This window comes from Alnus glutinosa, chromosome 1, assembly GCF_958979055.1.
Source record: "Alnus glutinosa chromosome 1, dhAlnGlut1.1, whole genome shotgun sequence".
Taxonomy (NCBI): Eukaryota; Viridiplantae; Streptophyta; class Magnoliopsida; order Fagales; family Betulaceae; genus Alnus; species Alnus glutinosa.
The window spans coordinates 36,995,003-37,011,816 of record NC_084886.1 but is presented as its reverse complement, the minus strand read 5'-3'; the positions used below and the strand labels follow the sequence as shown (position 1 = coordinate 37,011,816).

Genomic DNA, 16,814 nt, shown 5'->3' with positions numbered 1-16,814 from the left:
TCAAAATTGGAGTAGGTATGTGTACTACATATTATTGATGACATGGTACTGATTTGTATACAAAGTTGGCAGATTGGTCATATTAGTAGGGTGGTAAATTTTGCTACCCATAGTTTAACCCAAGCAGCTGTTAAACAAGTCATACATCAAGCATGAATAGAAGACATTCATAATTGTATTTGTAACTTAGGGTGCGTTTGGGATTGCAATTTCGGAGACAATAAGTGCAATTTTAAACCAAATCGCAGAATATAAATCGTTTAGGAACTGCGTTTTTTAAAATTGCGATTTGAAAACACAAAAAATCTGTTTTTTTTTTAAAAAATTGTAGGTAAAATGATACTTTTTTAAAAATCACTTTTTTCAAATCGCTCAAATTTTAAATTCGTTATTTTAAATTGTACTTTTTGAAATCGTAAACCTAAACAGACCATTAGTTTTATTAGAGTAATTTGCAATATCTTTATCAATTCAATAAAATTCGAAATATTATTATTATTAATTTTTTTTAAAAAAAAAAAAGAAGAAGAAGAAGTCTTCATATATATATATGGGTGGCTTTGTGTGTGATTGTATATCATGCTATAAGACAGATTTATATCTTTCATGTATATTATATATATACTTCTTTTTATCTATATCATTGGCTTTTGAAATTAATTTTAATAGATTTACTTCTTCATACGCATCCTGTTCACACATTTGGTTAAAAAAAGAATTAATAAATAACAAACGACTTGCAATTTCATGTATGAACGAGTTCCGTTCTCGAGGTGGAAGACTTTGACCCATCAACGGGATGACATATCCACATCATATATACAGCTCTTGATGTGTCAAAAAAACCCATCCACTTCAAATAAAATAAAAAACCATATTCTCGATCTATCTTTACCACCCACCAATGACCAACCCATGACATACTTGTTTAAGGAGTAACGTTATATAACAAATTTTTATTTTAGCACAATGGTAACGTGTGTTGGTTACAATTATCTTTTTATTTTTTAAGTAAAAATTGATTAAAATTATATACCATGCACATCATTATTTTTCTTTGTTGACGTGATTAATTCACCTTTGATATAAAGTATTACTCTTTTTAAAAGCAATAAATTTTCATCCACATACTTTATATATTTATAAAAAAATTGTCCCTTTATCCATCTACCATAAAAAGAACTAATTAATAGAATTTTTATTGTGTGTATAAAAAGCTACATAAGAGTTCTAAAATATTATTAAGTGTATATTTCTGTCATATAAATATATCCCTTAAAACAAAAATAAATAGAGAAAGAAAGGAAAAGAAAAAAACAATGAAAGTGCAGTGGTGATGGAACATTTTGTAAGAGCACTAGTAGCAGATGCCCTATAAATAGTTCTATTTCTTAAAATAGGAAAAATTTGAAAAAAGTTTCAAAAAAAACAAGCCACAGCAATTGTCCTATTTTAAGACTCCATGCTTGGGTAGCTACAGTGCTACCCAATTGGGTAGTTCTGTAGCTTCCCAATCTAATATTTTAATAATAAAAAAAAGTCTCTCTCTAATCTCTCTCTCCTTCACGCGTCATTTCTCTTTCTTTTTCGTTCTTCTTCCTTTTCTTCCTTTCTCTGATTCTCTCTCTCACACACAAATGAGAATTGTTGTGGGGCTAGAGGAACCTGACCACGCCGAAAATTCGTCCGATAATCACTAAAACTTGGAGACCCACCGACTATGAGAACACGCCCATGCCTCGTTGATAACAGAGGTGATGTGGGCATCTGCTGAAATTGCGACTATATATGAGAGCACGCCCATGCCCCGACTATGAGAACACGCCTAGCTCATCGTCGTCATCTATTGCTCCTTCGTGAAATTGTGTTTTAATTTGGCAAACCAAGATGAGAGCGCACGTGAAGCTTGAGAAACGTTGTGGTGTTGATGACTATTCCATTGATAACAGAGGTGATGTGGACTCTTGGGTTCGTGATGCTACTATGGATGGCTTGGAAATTAGACCCAAAAGAAGCATTTCTTCCGAGTGATTTTCACTGAAAGGAAGGAAATTCTGGTGGTCAAAATTTAGGTGCGATGGAGAAGATGAGAGAGCATGAGAGAGAAGAAAAGAAATGAATAAAAAAATAAAAGTAAGAAAGAGAAAAAAAAAAGAATAAAATAAGAATAAAAAATAATATTTAATTGATATAGGAAAAATTAAGAGAATCAATTGTGAGGTGTTTTTTCATAGGGAATCAAAAAGTGGTTTGGTTCCCTAAATTTTTCCTAAATTAGGAAAAATGGTTGGGTGTCTGCTGCTAGTGCTTTAAGAGTTTTCAGTCTTTTTGTACACGTGACGTGACAAAAACTGTATTAACCTAAAATTATGTAAAGCAACTTGAAACAAATATTAAAGAAATTCCAACACCACCTATATATATAAAAGTTCACTGCGATCGATCCCATGCACTACTTCCCCCACACACAAAACTCAATTTCTTTTCAATCATCAATGGCTTCCTTATTTCATTTCCTTCTCTTTTGTTCCCTCCTTTTCCTCATCTCCTCCTCCATAACCATAGCCACAACATCCTTTCGTCCCAAAGCTCTTGTTCTTCCTGTCTCCAAGGATGCCTCAACTCTACAATATCTTGCCCAACTAAACCAGAGGACCCCTCTTGTCCCCGTCAAACTAACGGTTGACCTTGGTGGCCAATTCCTTTGGGTAGACTGTGAACAGGGCTATGTCTCATCCACCTACCAACCTGCCCTTTGCGGCTCAGCCCAATGCTTACTTGCTAAGGCTACTATTTTGTGTCAAGACTGCCCCTTTGGCCCTAAGCTAGGGTGCAACAACCACACGTGCAATGTCTACCCAGATAACACCGTGATAGGCACTGCCACAAACGATGAGCTTGCTATAGATGTTGCTTCCATCCAATCCACTGATGGGTCTAACCCCGGCAGGGTGGTTTCAGTGCCCAAGCTCGCCTTCGCTTGTGGCGCCACATTTATCCTAGACCGCCTTGCTAGCGATGTTAAGGGTATGGTTGGCCTTAGAAGGACTGGAGTTTCGTTTCCTTCCCAATTCTCTGCCGCTTTTCGCTTCCGTAGAAAGTTTGCCATTTGCTTGAGTTCTTCAACACGATCCAATGGTGTCATATTCTTCGGCAATGGGCCATATGTTATGCTTCCAAATATCGATGTCTCTAAGTCTCTTATCTACACCCCGCTAATCTTCAACCCCGTAAGTACAGCCTCAGCTTACCAAATAGGTGACCCTTCATTGGAATACTTCATTGGCGTAAAATCCATCAAAATCAACGGAAAATCTGTCCCATTAAATGCAACATTGTTGTCCATTGACAAAAAAGGCTTTGGTGGAACGAAAATCAGCTCCGTTAATCGCTATACCGTCGTGGAGACCACAATCTACAAGGCTGTCATTAAAGCTTTCGTGAAAGCGCTCGCAAATGTCACTAGAGTGGCGTCGGTGGCACCCTTCGGGGCGTGCTTTAGCTCGAAAAACATCCGTAGCACACGCGTTGGGCCGGCAGTGCCCCAGATTGATCTTGTTCTGCAAAGGAAACGCATGCACTGGGCGACCTTTGGCGCAAACTCGATGGTCCAGGTTAGCAATGATGTGGTGTGTTTGGGGTTCGTGGATGGAGGATCAAACCCAAGGACTTCGATTGTGATTGGAGGGCATCAAATAGAGGACAATCTTCTGCAGTTTGATTTAGCCAAATCGAGGCTTGGCTTCAGCTCCTCACTACTTTTCCGGCAAACAACCTGCGCCAACTTCAACTTTACCTCTAATATTGCTTGAAGGCAATAATTTGGACCAAGTGTCGGGGATGACCAGATGAATGAAGACTGGCCTTACCAATATGTTTATTACATCGCATTTTGTATTTTATTTTAATTTTGCTGCAAATGAATTAATAAATAAATATATTACATTATTATATGAGTCCAGGGCATGTGCTTCTCTTTGACCAAGATTTAGCTTCATGATCTCCACATGCATTCTAAATTTCTAATATTTAGAATAGAAAAAAGGGTATGGAGATTGGAGACGCAAGGTATCGATCCCCGTTCCTTCTACCCAGCTCTAAGTAGAGGCTCTACCAATTGAGCTACGTCCCCGTTGATTGAAATAATCTAAACCTAATTGACTACCATTTGATTTAAGTTTCTTTAATTTCCTTCATTTCTTTTTTTCAAAAATATATATTATGAGAAATTTTGTTGATAAATCAACTTTTGCTTTAAAATCACAAACTATCGGCATTCGAAAAAACGCGTGTAAAAACAATGCGTATCAACGCTTATTTAGAGTGCTTGGAAAGTATGCGCTAGTAAAAGACATTTTTTAAGTAGCATGTTGCACTAGATAAAACAAATGGTTACATAGGCATCGGCATTATAGTAGAGTCGTATGGCTGTATTCAAGTTGGGTTGAGTCGAATATTAAATCTTTAAACTTGTTGGGGATAAATTTCACTCAACCCGATCCAAGGAGGAGATAGCCATTTAGCAACTACTTCAGGGAAATCATGTATCAGTTATCTAAGTAAATTGTGATAGGACTCTAATTAGTCCAAGTATAGTTTGATCAGTAATCCTATCCCTAGTGGAATTGGAATAGGACTTATGGTCCAATCAGATAAAAAGAATGATCAGATCAGAAGTCTAATAAAGGATCAGAGTCCAATTAGAACTCTGACATCAATTCTAAATCTTGATTAGAACTCTGACAGCAATTCTAGATCGACAAAGAGCAGGAATTCTAATCCAGCTTTGACTCCACCTCTTTGCCTATAAATAAGCCCATACCCCAGGTATAAACTAAGTCTCAGTTTTTATGCACAGAGCATTATTTTCTTGCAGAAGCTAATTTAGGCATCGGAGAGGACCCCCGAAAGGGTCTGATGTGTCACAAATATTGTATATTTGGACCCCTTAATCTACATTAGTTAAACCTTTAGCTTTGTTATTTTCTAATGCTTTTGTTAGTTTTGGTACTTTAGCATTTTTTAGGTAATAGAGAGAAAAGAGTCTCAATTGTTGCACAATTCTTTCCAAGGGCAGCACGTGGATAGCAGCATCCACTCACTCCCATTTCAGCAAATCCAAGGCACAAACCTCTCCTTAACTTGCCCATGCAGGAACACATGGAGGGGAGTCCAAAAACTGCTTGAGGACCGAACCAAAAGGGGGATTCTGCCCTTCACAAAGCTGTTGAACAGCAGCACCATTTCCACTCCAAGCAGCTCATGCACGTGGGCAGCAGCACCCTTCCTTCTCCTCACCAAGAACCAAGCTGCTGGACAGCATGGACAGCACTTCCCCCAAGCTTGGACGGCCTGGACAGCAACAACATTCTGCAGCACTTGACAGCATGGACAACAGCTCTCCCCAAGGCCTGAACAGCAACAACACTCTGCAGCACTTGCAAGGGACAGCAGCTGCTGGACAGCAACTTGCACGACCTGCAACACCTTCTGCACTTGGACAGCACGCCTGGCAGTACCTGCAAGGGACAACAGCTGCTGGACAGTAACCTGCAGCACCTTTTGAACCTGGACAGCACGCCCAGCAGCTCCTCCAGACAGCACCTTGGACACCACACTCCAGCTTGGACAGCATGTAGGGGTGTTCAAGCAGTTATAACCGACGGTTATTGGCTAAAACCGCTAACCGCATAGGCGGAGGCGGTTATTTTTATAACCGCCGGTTAGCGGTTATTACCTTAATAACCGGCGGTTTTAAAACTGCTTTTGAATTCCGATTTTGGGCCGGGTTTAAACTGGGTTTGGGCCGGGTTTAAAGTGTTTTGGGCCAAGTTTACACCTGTTTTGGGCCGGTTTTTGTACAGATTTAATTTTTTCAAAAAAAAAAAATTTAATACTTTTTGGGCCTTTTGCCCTTTGGCCTTTGGTACAAAATTAACAAATCTAAATACAAAATTACAAATCCAAAACACAAAGACACAAACAAATAACCATATAACCAAATTCAAAATCATAAAATTACAAATCCAAATAACCACATAGGTATTCCAAATTCCAAAACCAAACAAATCCACATACTCCAAATCCAAACAAATCCAAATAACCAATACTCCAAGGCAATACAAATCCAAAATAACCAAATTCAAAACCAAAAAATTACAAATCCAATAACCACATAGATATTCCAAATTCCAAAACCAAACAAATCCAAATACCAAATACTCCAAGGCAATACAAATCCAAAATAACCAAATTCAAAACCAAAAAATTACAAATCCAATAACCACATAGATATTCCAAATTCCAAAACCAAACAAATCCAAATACCAAATACTCCAAGGCAATACAAATCCAAAATAACCAAATTCAAAACCAAAAAATTACAAATCCAATAACTACATAGATATTCCAAATTCCAAAACCAAACAAATCCAAATACCAATACTCCAAGGCAATACAAATCCAAATAACCAAATTCAAAACCATAAAATTACAAATCCAAATAACCACATAGGTACTCCATATTCCAAATACCAAATACTCCAAGGCAATACAAATCCAAAATAACCAAATTCAAAACCAAAAAATTACAAATCCAATAACCACATAGATATTCCAAATTCCAAAACCAAACAAATCCAAATACCAATACTCCAAGGCAATACAAATCCAAATAACCAAATTCAAAACCATTCTTGCATTGTATTATATGAAAACCCCATTCTTGCATTGTATTATCCAACACTATTCCAATAGTCTCACCCTTATGATTGGGAACTAGGCAAAACTTCACGATTTTCTTATGCAATACCCAATTAAAATCTATAAAATGAGCGGTAACACATATGTAATTCAAATTTTGTATGGATGTCCATGTATCAGTAGTGAGACAAATCCTTTGACCGCTCATCAAAGCCTTCAAATGAACCTTCTCTTCCTCATATAACTTCAAACAATCTCTTTGTATAGTAATACGACTAGGCAAATTGAAACTAGGTTCCAATCCATTAACAAATAATATAAACCCCTCACTCTCTACTTGACTAAAAGGCAACTCACATAAGATGAGATACTGAACAAGCAAACGCCTTACACGGTCCGGATCATACTTTACATATCCTAGTTGGGTGCCTTCTACCGCCTTCTTAAAAGACATCTGCAACAAAGTTTGATCTTTGGCAATTTTTGGTTTTCTAAAGGGAGAGTTTGGACAGTTAGAGGTGAGGTGGGTCATCATGGCTGAAGTGCCTTGTTTTTTATAGTGACACCTTATCAATCTCTTGCAATGATTGCAACAAGCTTTAGGGTTCTCCTTATCAATTGGTTCCACCTTTTTAAAGTGATCCCATACAAGAGATTGATTAACATGTCGTTTTTTGAATTGTGTGGAATTTTGAGCATTTATGGAGGAAGGTGTTCCGGGATTATCCTCATCCATAAGAACAGGGGCAGGGCTACTCATGGGAGTCGAAGTAGCACCAATTGTACCACTATTAGCATCCGACATCTGTTATTAAATAAATGATAAATTATATGATAAGAAAAAACAATAAATATAGCAAACCCCCAATCAAAAACTAGAACGAAACCACTAAAATCGAAACCAATATGAGAAGGTTATAGTTAACATGATAAATAATGCAAAGGCAACTCGTTAATATTTTCCCTATATACTTGGTATAAATGAAAGCATAATTTTTCGCAAGCTGAAAAAGAATAGCCTTAAAATTGAAAGCCTAATACCCACAAAATATTTGACTCCATAGAAAAGAGTTCTCACCAAATGTAAACTATTCTCTGCAACAAATAAGACTCCTTTTGGACATTCCACAGAGCATACACTATACAGGGGTCACATGTGTCGAAGGTTGCAATACTTATTCACTTTTCAATAAATAAAAAAAATAGGGTAATAATAATAAGGTACCTTAAGTAGGTGGGAAAACATTTAATGTTAATTAAAGAAAATGTCTCTTTTAAAAGTGGGACAAGGGAGTAGTTCCATATATTGCTTTCTTTCACACATACAGAACAACAAATCAATTTCTAATACGCCAGCAAGTTAACCTCATCAAATTATCAATGATATCAGTGTTATTAATTGTAAGATACAAATATAATTATTAAAAAAAAAAAGTCTGTTTCTACCCCTAAAAGTGGCAGGAAAAACACAATCAATCCTCAAAGGTTGCGGTTTTCACGATTTACAGAACATTGTGTATTTCTTATTCAACCCAAAATGAAAAACCGAATCCCTAAAATGAAACCCTAAAACAAACAAATGCCCTAAATCAAAATCCCAGTGACACACCCTAAATCAAAATCCCACACACTCACACAGTACACAACATACTCTAAAAATGCCGAGACAAAAGCGTGAGAAAGCGAGAGAAATTGAGAAAGAGTGGAGAAACTTACAGTGTAGCAACGGCGGAGACAAGCGGCGGCGAAGACGAGATGGGCGAAGAGGTAGAGGCTAGGCGTCGTGGAGAGTGGAAGGAAGACGAGAGGCAGAGGCTTGGCATCGTGACTCATGGGCGAGCGGCAGCTGGGAGAGAGAGGTGAGGAAAAAAACGATTAAACCCTAAACCTAAAAGAGTAAAATATGGTTATATATGTTGTAAAAAACAGCGTCGTTTTGGGCATTCAGCAATGCCCAAAACGACGCCGGACGCCCTCCAGGTTTTTCACTTTTTAATTTTTATATTTTAATATATATATATATAAGCGGTTAGCGGTTATTAACCAATTTCTCCAAACCCTATAACCGCTTTTAAAACCGGTTAGCGGTTATAAGCGGTTGGCGGTTATAAGCGGTTAGCGGTTTTAAAACGGTTATAACCGCACCATTTGAACACCCCTAACAGCATGGGCATCACGTGAAGGCAGCAACTCCTCTCCAAGACAGCATGAACAGCTCCTAGGACAGCACACTCCACCAAGACAGCAACCTACAGCATGCTATTTCTTTATAAAAGGTAGCACCATGCCATGGAAGAAGGGAGGAGAGAAAAAACAGAAAGAAGAGAAGAGGCATAGAGAAAAGAAAGAGAAGTGTGAGAGCAGAGGCTACGCCTCTGCTTCTCTCCTTCTTGGGCTAGATTTTCTGCACCATATGTCTTTTGTAAATGTTTGATTTTTATGTTTTTAATTTAATGTCTTAGGTTTTATTTATTTTATTATGTGTAGTTAAACCTTCTACTAAGGTTGAGGATGAAACCTCACCATTGAAGAGCGAAAATATTTTCATGAGAGTTTATATTATCTGATTTTATTGGGGTTAATATTTTCAATGTTTTACTTCTTATCAATTTTTGAGATGATTTTTGGATATCTCTTGTGATTTCCGGATACAAGTAATGATTTGAAATAGTCTCATTTAATTGATTGCTTGGTTTATATATATAAATGTTGGATATTCATTGTGTTTCGCTCTACGGATACATTTGTTTTTTTGGTTTAAACCGGATATCTTTTGTGATTTGTACAAAGAATGGATTCATTGAATGATTTAAACAATTTTTTGAAGCATAGTAGAACATACATAAGATTTTTATAGTGACAACTTCGGATAAGTATTGATAAACATGAGAATATTTTGCTATGATTTGGAGGGTGTGGATTCCAAAACCCTAGACCCCTTTATTTTCATTAATTTTGTTTATGTTTTCTTTCATAAAAAACCCCTAAATTTGGAACTAGGTTAAAATAGGATTAGTTTGAATAGGGATTAATTTTCACAACACAATTCCTCGTGGGATCGACCTCGCACTTACATAACGCTATATTGCAAACAATTCGTGCACTTGCGAGTATTATAATTTGCACAACAGGGTCCCTTATTTTTTGTTGTTTTGCAGAATCATTAAGAAGCGTGAAGAACATCAGAAGAACGTGGAGATTCACACCATACCGGAAACTGTACCAACAGTTTGGCACCGTCTGTGGGAACCGATTATTCGTTCCTCATGAAAGAAAAAGAAGATTCAGCATGGTGATGAACACAAGTTCCGGAAGCCAGACCAACCGAGAGCCCATAGTCCGAATGGAGCCAGTTATTCAGAATAACCCACAACCTCCATCGCCCAATGGAGACCAGGATCACATAGCAGCGTTGGAAGCCTAGATCAAATCCTTAACACAGCGGAATGCCGAGTTGCTGCGCAGGAGGCCGGGACAGCCCAATCTCGAGATGAACAGGGATGAGCGTGAGGAAGAAGATCACAACGGCAACAATAATCCTTGGAGGGAGGATGACCGCCAAGGAGATCTGAGCAGAGTTATTGCCGAGCTGGAGAGAAGGTACACATACATGGAGATGGAAAGGAAGGACAAAAACAGATTCGTAGTTGTGGATAAGCTCCTAATGGGTACAGACTCACCCTTCACTAGACGAGTAGCAGACTATTAGCTACCCGAGAAATTTAAGAAGCCTTCGGGATATTTGTTATCATTGCACCAGCAAAGCAACAAAAGTCTTAAGGAGTTCATGGCTCGGTTTAACCGAGAGAAGGTAACGGTCGAAGATCCAACCAAGGATATGGTCTTTGCTGCCATTTATCAAGGAATTTCACTCGAGGTGCCTTTGATGAAGAAGTTGGTCCGAAAGCAACCAAGTACCTTGCAGGGCCTCATAGATAAGGTAGAAGAATTCATCAATTAGGAAGAGACGCTGAAGTCTATGGCCAGTTCTAGGCTACCCCGAGAGACAGCCCTAGAAAAGAAAATGAAAGAATTCAGAAAAGCTGATGGGGAAGAGCAGAGGCAGGTAAAGAAGTTCAAAGATTACAATTTTACACTTCTCAATGTCGAGAGATCAGAAGTCCTTATGGAGATAAAAAGAGATCCGACGTTTCGAGAACCACAAAAGATACCAGGTAATCCTCCTTACAGGAATGCAGGCAAGTATTGTGATTTTCATAAGCAAGCAGGTCATTACACAGAGAGGTGCGTAACCCTAAGGTTGTTAATAGAAGACTTCATAAAGAATGGCAAGCTGGTTCGGTTCTTGGGAGAGCAACGGAACCAGCCAGGAAATAACAAGCCTCGGAATCATCGAAACTATCAGCCCCGAGATCAGCAGCCAAGGGATTACTATCCCCGAGACCGTCCTCAGCTAGACGAGAGGCATCAGAAGAATGATCCCCGAGATGACATAGAAAGAAGAGAAGACCGAGGAAGCAGAAGCCCACGGCGTAGAGAGCCGAGGCAACAACAGAATCTGCCCGTGATCATGTAGAAAGGACTCTCGGGAATTTCAGGCTAGACTTTTATTTTTAGCATTTATGTTTGCAAAGAACTAGACTTTTATTTTTAACTCAGACTAGTTATAATAAAAGACAGAAAATTCCCCAGATTTTGGGAATAAGTATTTTCAGAAAAAAAAAAAAAAAAAAAAAAAAAGAATATAGCTGACTTAAGCATCGGAGTGTTCCCGGTCAAGGGATCGGGAACCCATTGATGTTGCTTCTTTTGCAAGCAAAAGCCTCTCGGATCAGTCCTAGCTGAGAGCAAGAAGAAAACTCTTGGATTAGTCCTAGTCAAGAGAAAGAAGAAAACTCTCGGATCAGTCCTAGCTGAAAAATTGAAATGACTTCTAAAAGTAAAGTGTGTGCATAAGTGTCAACAAAAATTAAAGTACAGCGGAAAGTAAATGACACAGATATTTTTGTTGACGAAGTGGAAACTCAGTTAAGAGAAAAATCACTCCGGGGCAGCCAAACCCAAGAATTCCACTATTCAGAAGACAAAGCTAGATACAAGACAGTAACACTCACATGTACCGATGCAGTGGTCGTACCTTGATCTCTGACGTGTAACCCAACACGAACGCTTCTCAACCAGGTTCACCTACCTGAAGGGGTCTTCAATGGAACTCCTTAACTTAGAGCCGACATCTAAGATAGACTTCGGTTTGCAGCACAACACACTTGAAAAACGGCTTCAGAGGAGATATCACGTCTCTGAGTTCTAATGGAATTCACACCGAATTCTTGCAGCTCTAAGTGCCCAAGGACCCCTATTTATAGGCTGGGGGTCAGAATGGGCGTCAGACAAATTTTGCCTGGGAGCCGTCCGGATGGTGGACCATGGCCGTCCGGACGGACAACTGTGCGACAGGATTTTCCAAAATTTTTGAGGAGAAATCTTTCCTGTATAAGAACATCGTCCGGACGGGATGGCTCGATCGTCCGGACGGACGCACGTCCGCTGCAAGTAATTTCCATAACAGGCTTAGCGCGTCCAGACCATGGGACAGAAGCGTCCGGACGGCTAAACTTCAACACGCAATTTCCATATCTTATGCACGTGCGTCCGGACCATGAGAGGGAGACGTCCGGACGGTTGAAGTCGAATTGGCAGTTACCATATACGATGCACCAGCGTCCGGACCACAGCTGTCAGATGTCTGGACGGTTCATTTTGAACTACGATTCTTGCCTTACGGAGATACGCGTCCGGACGGGATACCACATCGTCCGGACGGTTGATTGATCTTCCCTTTCTTGAAACTTGGAAAGAATCAGTGAACCGTTCGAGAACTGATAGGTGTCCGGACGTGCTGCTGAAACGTCCGGACGGAGCAAGTTTGCACAGAAGCTTCTCAATATGATGTAAGTGTCCGGACGGAAGAAACACGTCGTCCGGACAGATGATGCTTGTATGTCTGATGTCCGGACGGAATGATATGTCATCCGGACGGATGGATCAGTAGACAGATGGGCGTCCGGACGGGATGACACATCGTCCGGACGGCTGACAGGGAACTCTGAAATTCTTCTGACTTTACTCTGAACGTGGAATCCCTATTAACCGCATCATTACACATAAGTGATTTTGTCCAAACACAAAATAAGGCCAAAATACTAACAAACTCTCCCTTTAGCCATTCTGGGACAAAAATCACTTGACCGGTTTGGAAATACATTCTCGGTCCAAAATAAAAATTACTCCCCTTTTTTGTCACAAAGGGACAAAAGGTAAACAGAGTAATAAAACAACCATCTGAATAAAAATTACTCCCCCTAACGGTCTCAGAAGGACCCGGGAAATAGAGTAATATAAGTTCAACAGTTATAATAAGCAACAAATTGTCTCAGAATAACAAAACAATAAAAAAGACAACAAATAAACATGAGGGAATCAAACACCCTCTGCCATAGGTGTAGCTCTGGGAATCTGACGTGCAGCCTTGGGTGCAGCAGCCTCATCATCACTGCTATCTGGATGATGGACTTGGAGGCACTCCTGAAGATCCAGATGGGTCTGCTCCACCCTCTTGCCAATGGACCGCATTTCCAGCTGCATGGAGGACACGGACTGCTACAAGGTGGACATCGACACTTGCATATTGCTCATCCCCCCCTGGAGAGTAGCAAGAGCCTCTATAATCTGAGAAAAATTTACCTCCGGCTCAGATGGCGGGACAGTGTGAGAGGATGAAGCTACGTCCGGAAAAGCAACATGCATCGCAGCAGGTATATCCTCATCAAAATCCTCTCTCCGCAGCTGCGCATTCAACTTCAGCAAAGTCTGTTTGCTGAGGGGCTGTTTCATCTTCATCCTAGGCTCTCCATCTACATTGATACCAGACTGCAGGATGATCTGAGTAATGAGGCAGCCAAAAGGAAGACCGGCAGTGCCCTCATCACGAGCCTCGAGAATGACTCCCAGAATATGCTTGCAGAGACAGAAGGGAAGGTGAAAGTGAATAGCATAAACAAACTGGGCCTTCTTCAAAATCAGATTACTGCGCTTGGTAACCGGCCACAGATTGTGCAGAATAATTTTGGCCAACATACGATGAGTTGGACCTAGAGCACCAATCTTGATGGAGGTCGGATGCTCCTCACCTTGTGGAGCAGCATGGAAAAACTCTCAGAGCTCATCCATAAAGGGAGGAAGCACCACCTCGTTGAATGGACTAGCAGGTAGATCGAGAACAGGTACCCCGATAAAGTGGCTGATGATCTGGGGATAAACAGTGATTATGTGTCCGTCAACAGTGGACTGCAGTACCGTCCCACGCTCATCATCCTGAGCAACCTCCAAGTTTGGATAAAAGAGTCGGACCAGCCTGGTGAGGACGATACAGGCACAGGTATAGAGGTAGGTCCACTGATAATGCTAGATAGTCTCATGGATACTATTCAGCGGAGGCACCATGATATCTACACGGACCACGTTCCGTTCAGCAATGACAGTCCGGTCCATAATCTTCGCTTGAATTTCATTTTGCTTTGCTTCTGTCCTCTGACGGACCCGGCGCTGGGAACTGACAGCAGACAAGATTCTGCAAAAAGAAAACCAACAAGAATATTCCAAAAAAAATAATCCCAAAAAAAAATCTTGTTAGGTTAGCAAAAAATTTGGCAGAATAATAGCAGTAAGAGGACTATCATAAAATTTAGACACAGTCCTACAAATAATCCCACCATGGTATAAGCATTTCAAACTCTCAATAACACTCATAATCAAATATTGAAATTTTAACAGTGTAAGAACTGAAAAGAATAGGACAAGAAAAATACCTGAAGAGGGATTGAGAATGCAATGAGACACACAGGGATGATATTACTCCAAAAACACCAAAGAAAATTACTCACAAAAAGCCAAAAGGTGGATTTGGTGGGGTATGAGGGAGAGAATGACTGATTCTGGGCAATTTATAGCCTCTGTGGGTGACCCGTCCGGACGGAGTTTTCTAGACGTCCGGACTCGTGGGCCTCGGGAACGTGCGTAACGGTCATGCTCGTCCGGACGAAATAAATTACCCGTCCGAACGATGTTGACAGCGCACGTGAGTCCGGACATACAACAAGACCTGTCCGGACGACGAGGCACTGCACATGTCCGGACTTCCAGAGAATACCGTCCGGACTACCATGCTACACCCGTCCGAACGCTCCACACTGAAACACCAAAAAAACTGAGAAAAATTAACAGAGATCAAATTTTCTCAAGTCAGTGTCAGAATACGCATACATAATCAACTGATAACACAATCAGAACGCATCTCAAAAATAAACAGAGATATAAAAGGAAGTTGAGATTTCAATTGGCACAAATAATTTTTCTTGATCATATAAAGATCAAATAGGCAACTCAACTCAAACAATGCGTGTGTGTGTGGAGACTCTTTTCCCACCAGGTAAGACTTTCCAAGACATGACAAATAGCAACTAGATTTTCTAGACATGAGAGAAAATCAAAGACAGATTAGCCAAAAGTCAAACATTATAACTTGCTAGGGCCTAGACACCCTCATCTGATACACTCCCCCTAAGATGCAGCATATATTTTGTTTTACTTGTACCATAAAGGACAAGATAAAATTTTACTTGCTCATAGAGAGCAAGGTGAATTTAAGCACATAAGTAGTGATTAAACAGATTTAAAAAGCACAAAACTTTTTATGAAATACTGCTCGAATCTTATAGAACTGCATACTGTAGGGAGTGCCAGAGTTTATAGATGTTAGGTTCAACTAGCATGTGGTCAATTTGGCCATCTTATCAAGGACTTCTTCTCTATCCAAAATTTCCAAAAGCAAAGAGTCAGAGAAGAAAAGATGTACCATTTAGGGGAGTCCGGGATAGTGCACTTTTTCATCGCATGAGGAAAGAAGCTATCCTACTTTTGTATAAACAGGAAAAACACTTGGCCAATATAGTCAAAATTCTCAATTATATCTAAGCATATTGAATCAATGCAAACCGAATTGAGATATCAGGCAAGAATGCATGCAATATCTAATAAGCCAAAGAGAAAAAAAAAATCCTGCAAATTCTCCCCAAATTTTTATTTTTTATTTTTATTAAAAACAAAAACAACAAGCAATATGGAAAAGACATCATATGCTAAGGCACGATCAAACCTGTGTACGCTCAATGATGCCATTATAGAAAAAACAGTCGCTCGACCTGCTTTTTCTGTCTTCCCCAAAAATACCTGCAAAGTTTTCTCAAGAAAACACAAGGGGGCAAACATAACTTGTTCCTAGATTGCATATAATATAACAAATACAATGAGCAATCAAACCTGATGCCATAGGATTAGGAACAGAATCCTAGGCATGAACACCCGAACCTGCTAGGTGCGTCGGTTCCCCCTCCTGGGGTAACTATCCTTCTCAGCCCAAGTCTGCCTTCCAGTAGGTGGTTGCTGACAAGACTGCATCATCTACTCCATCATGTTTTGCATCCAAACAGGAGGCTCACCGGAGTATTGCTCTTGAGGCCTTCTCAATTGCCTAGGTTTGCTCTTGTAAGTGCCACTCTAATTGGCTGGTACAAACCGCTGTTGAGGCCGCTGACGCTGAGGAGCATGAAACCAAGGGGCTTGGAACTGATGTCTTGGTGCTTGTCCCCATGGTGCTTGATAGGATGCCTGATGCCAAGGAGTCTGATGCTGAGCTGCAGGTACAGTGCCATACTGAGCTTGTCTAGGCACTTCTTTCTTGGCTTTGGCCTTTTGTGCTTTCAAGAGGGAGCACTGAGGCCGTATGTGCCCACTGAGACCACAATGATGGCAAACAGGAGGTCTTCTGATGGAATGAGGCTGCTGAGTGCCTAGAACTTCATCATTGACCTTTTCTTTCTATTTATCTTCAGTAACTGGAGGGAGCTCTGGGATTGTAGGAGGTACAAACACAGTCTTTGAGGAAGAAGGAATATCAGAAGAGGAAGCTACATACCCAAGACCAGTCTTGTCATGTGGGCTCTTCTAGATGGACAGCATACGAGTCAACTTCTCATAAGTGACTCTCTCTAGCTAAAGCTGTGTCTCAAGTAGCTTTTCCTCGAGCTCCTGTA

The 16,814-nt window shown here is 40.1% G+C and overlaps 1 protein-coding gene across 1 annotated transcript; it reads left to right on the top strand.

The window, feature by feature from the left end:
• The first annotated feature begins 2,495 nt into the window (after positions 1–2,495).
• LOC133861168 (probable aspartic proteinase GIP2) lies at positions 2,496–3,837 on the top strand. Its single transcript, XM_062296926.1, has one exon. It carries the CDS (start codon positions 2,496–2,498, stop codon positions 3,810–3,812), a length of 1,317 nt encoding a protein of 438 aa, XP_062152910.1. The 3' UTR covers positions 3,813–3,837.
• The last annotated feature ends 12,977 nt before the right edge of the window (positions 3,838–16,814 follow it).

What these genes read in the sequence shown, in the direction of transcription:
- LOC133861168 (XM_062296926.1), top strand. Translation starts at nt 2,496, where the DNA reads ATGGCTTCCTTATTTCATTTCCTTCTCTTTTGTTCCCTCCTTTTCCTC.